The sequence below is a fragment of the Oenanthe melanoleuca genome, chromosome 24, assembly GCF_029582105.1.
Source record: "Oenanthe melanoleuca isolate GR-GAL-2019-014 chromosome 24, OMel1.0, whole genome shotgun sequence".
NCBI lineage: Eukaryota > Metazoa > Chordata > Aves > Passeriformes > Muscicapidae > Oenanthe > Oenanthe melanoleuca.
This window is the reverse complement of record NC_079357.1, coordinates 301,412-309,108: the sequence shown is the minus strand read 5'-3', so window position 1 is coordinate 309,108 and position 7,697 is coordinate 301,412. Positions and strand designations below refer to the sequence as shown.

Below are 7,697 nucleotides of genomic sequence, written 5' to 3'. Positions count from 1 at the left end.
CAGCACACTCCATTCCAAACTGCAGCAGGCTCAGTCTCCAGCTGCAACTGGTGACCAGCTAACCCACTGTTTCCACTCAGTAATCAGTACAGTTGTAATTCATCAGGAATTCTGGACTATCCTGCATTGTCCTTTCAACCTATCTTCCTACAGTTCTATGTTAGAATGAAAAAGCTCCTTCCACGTCTTTTTTTCACTCTAGGGTTCTGCCTGAAGGTTACTCCTGTACAAAATGTGTTGTCACTAGCAAAGATGCCTTAGGATGGTTCCACCATCCTGTCAGGGGGTGTTTCCCAGGGATTTAGGAATAAACTGCTCCTGTGAGAGAATCTTGCACTCTCCAGGTGACTTTATGATGAAGTAGAGTTGCTGTTATCCACAGGCACTCTGGCTGCCAGTGTCCTGCAGCGACCTGTCTCTCCTCAGGGACCAGGGTGCTGCAGTGCCAGAGTGCTCCTTTTCCAGCTTGTTTGCCCCATTGTTGTGACAGAGCAGTGGGATGATACCCTCAGCTCCCTGCTTGGGCTGCTTGACCTTCAATGAATGGAAACATGGAGCTCTTGAACAGAGCCCCAGGCCATCACGCACCTGGAGGCATGCTACTTCCTCCCAGCCAACACTTGGCATTGCCAGGCAGCTTTTGTGCACTTTCAAGCAGTAGGATGGGGCTTGGGAAGAGGAGAGCCCATTTGTTCTGACTCACGAAACAGTGGCTGTGCCCTGTTGTTTGTGCTGCTGCCAGAAGCTGACACCTGACAGCCCAACACCTGCTTTAAGGAACCAACGAAGAGTGTCAGGAGTACAGAGTGGTGCCAGGGACGTCATGGTGTTTGAACTGGGCTGGACAGGAGGAGTGTTCCCAGGCTTGAAGCCTTTGCTCACTGTCCTGTCCTCCCATTTCCCAAGGCAGTTAGAGCCAAAACAGCCTCTCTGTGTTCCCTGGGGTGGTCAGACCTCCAAGGGCAGCTGGCAGGGGGTGCAGCTCCTTGGGAGGTGATGGCCAGGAACACTGCCCCCTCAGTTCTACCTAATTTGATTATTTTCCAGAAGGACTGAGCACCTGCCTCTCCCACTTCACTCACAGCACCACCAACTCTGTGCCCAGTCCTGCAGCATCAGAACGCCCAGGGATCATCACTGTTCCCTTTCCTTGCCCACCCTCTCCTTCCTCTCTTCCCAGCTGAGCAAAGTGCAGGTTTCAAAATGGGACTTAGAGGGAGCGGACTTTGCTTCCCCCAGGAATGCTGCTGTCGGCTGGGCCTTCCTCGAGATGGGTCACGCGCCCACGGCTTTGAGCCTGCAGGGATTAAACCAGCGGTGAACTCGCTTCTCAACCAGTGCCGTGGCAGCAGGCAGGCCCCTGTCAGGACTCCGGGTGCTAATCCAGCCTGATGGTCCATGCTCTTGCTCACAGAGGTGTGTAATCAGCCTTTATTTTTACAGCTGAATCAGGAAAATGTGGAAGGAACGGTTGAGACCAGCAGAAACCCTTTCCTGCCTCTTGTGCAGGTAAATGATGCAGTCGAGGAACTTTTGACACAAAGATCTGCGGCACTTATCGGCTTTATCATCTTAGCCATGAGAAGATGAGGTTCCTGCAGGGCACGCAGTCACTGCCATCCCACCATTGCAGCAGCAGTAGAACTCGGTGCTGTCTTGTCTCTCATTTTCCTCCTTCCCCTTGTTTTCCATTTTTCTCTCTCTTTTCCTTCTATCTTTTCTAGACACCAAGCCATAGCTGCAGCAGCAGTGCTGCCCCATGCAGCTCTCACCCTGCATCCCTCTTCTGCAAGATACAGCTGCATGTTCAGAGCACAGACACACTGCCAGTGGACATGATAATTTATTGCAAATACATCAGAGCAACACAGACATGCAAAGAAAGAGCTGCTGCACTGGGGTGCAGCATTAGCCACGACAGACTTGGCTACAGGGGACTTGCCAAGGATGCCAACAGTGTCACCCATCAGTGATGGTACCACGGTGTCACCAGCAGTACAAACGCTGCCTGCTGCTTGTTGCCTTCCCACTCTTGCTTGGTGAGTGCTGCGGGGAAATCTGCTGCTCCTTAACAGAGAAAAAGTGAAGCAGACACGCAGAGGAAGGAGAGAAACCTGCAGAGCTGCCGTAGCAAATAGCAAATCATCCTGTGAAACAAGCAGGAGCCCTCCCTGCCAGGGGAAGAGCCACGAGGTGCACAGGGCACAGCACCCTGAGGCCCTAGATGACCAAGTCTGCATTTCTGGGGTGCAGGTGGTGGCCCCCAGGCAATCCTGGTGCAGCAGAGCCCTGGTGGCAGGCAGGGGCCGGCGGCGTGCTGGTCTTCGTGGAGCGGGTGCTGCAGGCGAGGAGCAGCCCGCCAGCGGCCAGGAAGGCTCCAGCAAACCACCCCAGGAAGGTGGCCTCCCCAAACTCCCACCTGGGGACGATGTCGGGGACAGTCTCGTCCCAGAAGTCGAGGACGGTGTTGTAGGCGACCCAGGAGACTGGCACCAGGGTGGTGATCCCTGCCATGCCAAGCGTGACTCCCCCGCCAAGCAGGAGCCGCCGCTTTCGCCCAGGTTTGTCCTCGCAGGTTCTCCAGCCCTCCAGCCCCAGGGCAGCGAGGAGACAGCCCAGCAGCCCCAGCCCGTTGGAGAGGCACATCAGGAGGCGAGAGATGCGCAGCTCGGGGGGCAGCGCCAGGAAGGAGCCGTGGGCTTGACATTCAACCACCCCCTCCTCCTGCGTGATGCAGACCTGCCAGAGCCCCATGTTCCAGACCTCCAGCTCGTTCAGGTCCAAATTGAGGTTCTTCCAGAGTGGCACGAAGGTGGTGACGCAGGAGCTGATCCATCCGAGGAGAGCCAGCAGCATCCCCCCGCCCTGCGCCTTTGCCCCCCAGCCCCCGGCCATGGTGCCCCGCTAGCTCGGGGCGCAGATCAGCCCCGAGCGCGGCCGCGGGCATGAGCGCTGTGAGCAGCGTCCGCCCGGCCGCGTCTGCAGCCCGGGGGGGCCGATTCGAGCCTGCTCCTCCAACGCCGGGGTGTGGCCACGGTCGTTTTTCAGCTGTTGTTGGTTTTTCCATGCTAAAAGGAGAGCCCGGCTAAGCAGGAAAAGCCGGGTGCATCCCCGCCGTAACTCCGGGCTGGGTCCCGCCGCTGCCTCGCCGTGCCCAGGAGGGTTAAGCCAAGGCATGCAAATCCTCCGAGCCTTGGCCACTCCGGAGCGAGAGCTTTGGCAGGGAAAGCGATTCTCGGCAGCAGCAGCTCCAGCCTCGAGGGTCACGGCTGGCACCCCAGCAGAAGATGCAGACAGCCAGCAAAGAGCTGGCATCAGGCTTTTCTCGGGAGTTAGCGCCTCGGTTGGAGGCCTAGACCCTCATTCGGTCATTAATTAAATATGCAAAGGAGCCTTTGAGAGCTGCGTTGAGAATGGGGATGTCCGAGGAAGGAAGCAGGTTGGAGATGGGTCCTGCTTCTCGCAGGTGGGCACTGATCACCCTGTCCTGCACCCAGCACTTCACCAGCAGCCGCAACTCATGGTGCTTGTGTGTGAGGAAACTGTTGTCCTGATAGGAGACATCCTGATGCAAACACAAGGCTGGGGAAAACCCATGTCCATCAGCTTGGTCCGGTGTAAGGTGTCCCTGTGGCAGGGGGTTGGAGCTGGACTGATCTTTAAGACCCTTTCTAACCCAAACCATTCTGGGATTCTATGAAAAGGATGAAAATAAGCGTCAGGAAAATCCCAAGTTTGTGCTGGCACTGGGCTCCCATCCTCCCCCACGTGCGTTCCCTCCGCGGGGTCCAGCTTGCAGATTCATCTTCCCTGGGAGATTAGCGACTAATCTCTCCTTCATCCGCCGTCTTTCTTATCTGTATCGGGAGCCAGACTGGAAATTACTGAGTCCTGCTGGTCCCGGGGTCCAGCCCTGGTGAGTATCAGGAGGATCTTTGTAGGGGGCTCCAGAAGGAGGGGGTGAGGGAGCACGGAACACGTTCGACGTGGAAGCACAGACCAGGCAGGAGAACGGGGATGTCTTCCAGCCCTTGCTGACCATACCGCTCCTAGGAGCAGACAGAGAGCATCATCCCAAGGGCAAGAGCAGGGAAATCCGCCGGGAAACCCCTCCTGCTGCTTCCCCCAGGCATTGGGGCACCTGCTCCTTCCGATTAAATCGTCTCAAGGTAATTGTGCCTGTCATTGAGACAGATTAACGGGTGACCTTCTGCCGCTGGAGGAGGATTGGCGGCCGCCGCCGAGCTCCCAGTCCTTCTTTTCCTCCCACCGGCCACGGTGGCACAGCCCGGCAGAGGATTCCCGTCCACAGCCGGTGGGAAGATGCCCGGCGGTGGCCGGGCCGCAGCGGGAGCCACAAGCCGAGAACGACGTCTGCCGGGCTGGCAGCCGCTCTGCCTGGACATGAGGTGGGTGTCTCCCGCGCCGGGGGGTCTGGGGAGCTGGGAGGTTGGTCCGGAGAGTGGCATCCTCCATCGCCGCGCTGAGGACCGCTGGCCCCGCTGCTCTGCAGTGGCAAGGGATGCTCGGCGGAGGCAGAGCGCCAACACTCCCACCCCATCCCCATCACCTCAGGTCGCTGCGCTCCGGGTTGCCTTCCCAGGACCATGACATCCCAACACGTCTCCCCATGGGCACCGGCTAGACTCAGCCCGTCCCGAGGAGCCCGGCTACGGGCTCTGCATCTCTCTCACAGGCTGTCCTTCCTCCGCACCTAGGGGCCATCCATTTCTGCTCGGAGCTTCTTAGAGAACTGGCGGCTACCTCCACGGCCCGGAACAAGTGTGGAACAGTGCCTTAGGCGCTCACCCGGAGCTCGCCGGGGCTGCTTCCCACCGGAGACGAATGCCTCCTTCCGCGGCCTTGCAATGCCATTATGGCTCCTAATGGGCTTAGCCATCTGGAGCCAGCGCAGGCACCCGGCACGGCTCCGGAACCGGGACCTGCGCTGCTGGGCAAGGGGGGCTCCCCCAGACCCTGACCCTGGGGATGCGGACAGGGGCCGGAGCCCCAAGCTGCTTTTCGTGTCCGAAATAACTCCCGCTTTGTCTCCCCCATGGCAGGGGCTCGCTGCCAGCCCGGGGCTGAGCCCCCGCCCCGGCGCCGCCATGGTGCTCCCGTACGCCCGCGACAGCGGCGGCGCCGGCGGCTGGCTGGCCCCCGAGGAGCCCCGCGGCCGCAGCAACTCCATCCCGCCGGCGCAGACCCCCACGGCCAAGCACATGCTGGCCTACCTGCCCCGGCCGCCCACCGACACCAGCCGGTACGGCACCTTCCCCCAGAAGGTATGGCTCGCGTTGGGGCTCTGGAGCATCCTCGGCACGGGATGCCGCCGGCTGTTCGCGGGTATTGTCGGAGGTGATTTCTCACCGACGGGCTCCTTTCCCCCTCCCCGCAGCCCGATCTCCCCGTCCCCGGGGTTCTGGTGAAGGACGGCGGGCAGCAAGCCGCCGCCACCGCTGCCAAGAGAGGCGCCCCGATGCCAAACTGCCCGTCCGCACCCCGTCACAGCGGCTTTGTCGCCGCTGAGCCGTCCGGGCCGCCGAGCGGCGGCGGCCTGAGCACCCAGCAGCAGCGCGGCCGGCCGTCCTGGTGCCCCCCGCCTGCCCCGCAGGAGGGTGCGCCCCGCTTGTATCCGCTGCACACACTGAGCGTGACCAACATCCCCAACTCATCTCGCGGCAAGACCTCCGCCCGCAGCTCCACCATCCCCACCCCGGAGGGGCTGCAGAGCCGGCGCTGCAAGCTGCTGGAGGAGGACAGCCCGATGGTCCAGGCCGGCAAGCGGCAGCGGCAGCGCTATGTGACAAAAGTGGGCAAGTGCCAGGTGAATCTGGGCAACATCCAGGACAAGAAGAGGTTCCTCTCAGACATCTTCACCACCATTGTAGACCTCAAGTACCGCTGGTTCCTCTTCGTCTTCATGATGTGCTACATCATCACCTGGGTGGTCTTTGGCTTCATCTACTTCATTGACGCCTGGGTGCGGGGTGACATTGGGCACCAGGGCGATCCCGAGTGGCAGGCGTGCATCGAGAACGTGGATAGCTTTGTGTCCGCCTTGCTCCTCTCCGTGGAAAGCCAGAGGACCATTGGCTACGGCACGCGGATGGTGACAGCCAACTGCACCGAGGGCGTCATCCTGCTGATGGCACAGTCCATCGTCGGCTCCATGATCGATGCCATGATGGTGGGCTGCATGTTCGTGAAGATCTCCCGGCCCAAGAAGCGTGCCCAGACCCTCATCTTCAGCAAGAACTGCGTCATCTCCCGCCGGGACGAGAAGCTCTGCCTGATGTTTCGTGTGGGGGACCTGCGAGAAAGCCACATGGTGGATGCCAAGATCCGGGCAAAGCTGATCAAGTCCCGTCAGACAGCCGAGGGGGAGTTCATCCCCCTGGAGCAGTCGGAGCTGAACCTGGGCTATGACACAGGGGAGGACCGTCTATTCCTGGTGGAGCCCCAGATCATCTGTCACGTCATCAACCGTCGCAGCCCTTTCTGGGACATGTCGGCCGAGTCACTGCGCCGGGAGCAGTTTGAAATCATCATCATCCTCGAGGGCATCGTGGAAGCCACAGGCAAGTGGTCTGGGGGAGGTCAGGGTGGAGAGGGGTGGCTCCCCTGGGGTCCTGGAGAGGCTGGGAAAACCTGGGCCCAGGAGTGACATCTGGGCGAGAGATGCTCGGGATCAAAACTGTCTGCAGCGGGCCGTGGGTGATGCAGGGCTGGGAGCGCCTCGTTAGGCAGCAGGGGCTCCGTGTGGCACCCCGGGACAGCTCAGCCATTGTCTTGCCGCAGGAATGACGTGCCAAGCCCGCACCTCCTACACGGAGGACGAGATCCTCTGGGGGTACCGCTTCGAGCCCTGCATGTCCCTGGAGAAAGGCGCCTTCCAGGTGGACTACAGCCGCTTTGAGATGACCTTTGAGGTGCAGACGCCAGCGGTCAGCGCCAAGGAGCAGCACGAGCTGAAGGAGCTGGAGCAGCAGGAGCACTCCACGCTCAGCCTGTACTGGGACCACCTCCTGCAGCCCTGCGCGCTGCCGGGGCCCGGCGAGGGGATGAGCGCCCCCGGCAGCGTGGCTGAGGGCGCCCGGGATGAGCCACCCGAGCGGGAATTCCCTGCCTGAGCTGCTCCGGGGCCGTGGGACGTGCCCGGCCTGGCTGGTGCCCGTGGTGCCCCCCGCCAACAGTGCCATAGCCCACCCTGCTCTGTGGGGCTGAGCCCTGGTGCCCTCGCCCCCCGTGCTCCCCCGCTGCAGCCACAGGGCATTCTTTTTGTTAAGTTGTTCTTTTGTAACAAGGAATACTAACTAGTGGGCAAGTAAAGGCTGTTCATGACAAAACCACCCGACAATCAGCTGTGTTTGTTCTGGGGGAACCCTCGGGGAGCTGGGCATAGAAAGAAGAGGCAGAGCCCAGAGCCTCCCAGTGCCGTGGGCTCAGTCCTGCACCACCTCATGGACCCTGACACAGCCCCACGCCCCCCAACACCCCAAACTGCCCCCCTCACTGTCTGGCATGGTGCCCCAGGACTCCCCAGCATGGAAATGCTGCACCAGGCTGGTGCTGCGAGAGCCTGGATATGATGTAGTAAAATTAAATTAATATCATTATAGGAATTACATCAGTGGGGTCACCTGCAGCACTTGGCATGGCAGTGCCTGGGCCTGAGCCGGGGGCCTGGATTGAAA

At 60.6% G+C, this 7,697-nt stretch overlaps 2 protein-coding genes across 2 annotated transcripts; one reads left to right on the top strand and one right to left on the bottom strand.

Annotated features, from left to right (window-relative positions):
- Positions 1 to 1,444: 1,444 nt before the first annotated feature.
- Positions 1,445 to 2,977, bottom strand: CLDN25 (claudin 25). Its single transcript, XM_056509710.1, has one exon. It carries the CDS (start codon positions 2,893 to 2,895, stop codon positions 2,221 to 2,223), a length of 675 nt encoding a protein of 224 aa, XP_056365685.1. The 5' UTR covers positions 2,896 to 2,977; the 3' UTR covers positions 1,445 to 2,220.
- Positions 2,978 to 3,013: 36 nt separating this feature from the next.
- Positions 3,014 to 7,347, top strand: LOC130262511 (G protein-activated inward rectifier potassium channel 4-like). The gene is made up of 4 exons (XM_056509702.1): positions 3,014 to 3,916; positions 4,195 to 5,285; positions 5,399 to 6,581; positions 6,802 to 7,347. Exons 2-4 carry the CDS (start codon positions 4,869 to 4,871, stop codon positions 7,131 to 7,133), a joined length of 1,932 nt encoding a protein of 643 aa, XP_056365677.1. The 5' UTR covers positions 3,014 to 3,916; positions 4,195 to 4,868; the 3' UTR covers positions 7,134 to 7,347.
- The last annotated feature ends 350 nt before the right edge of the window (positions 7,348 to 7,697 follow it).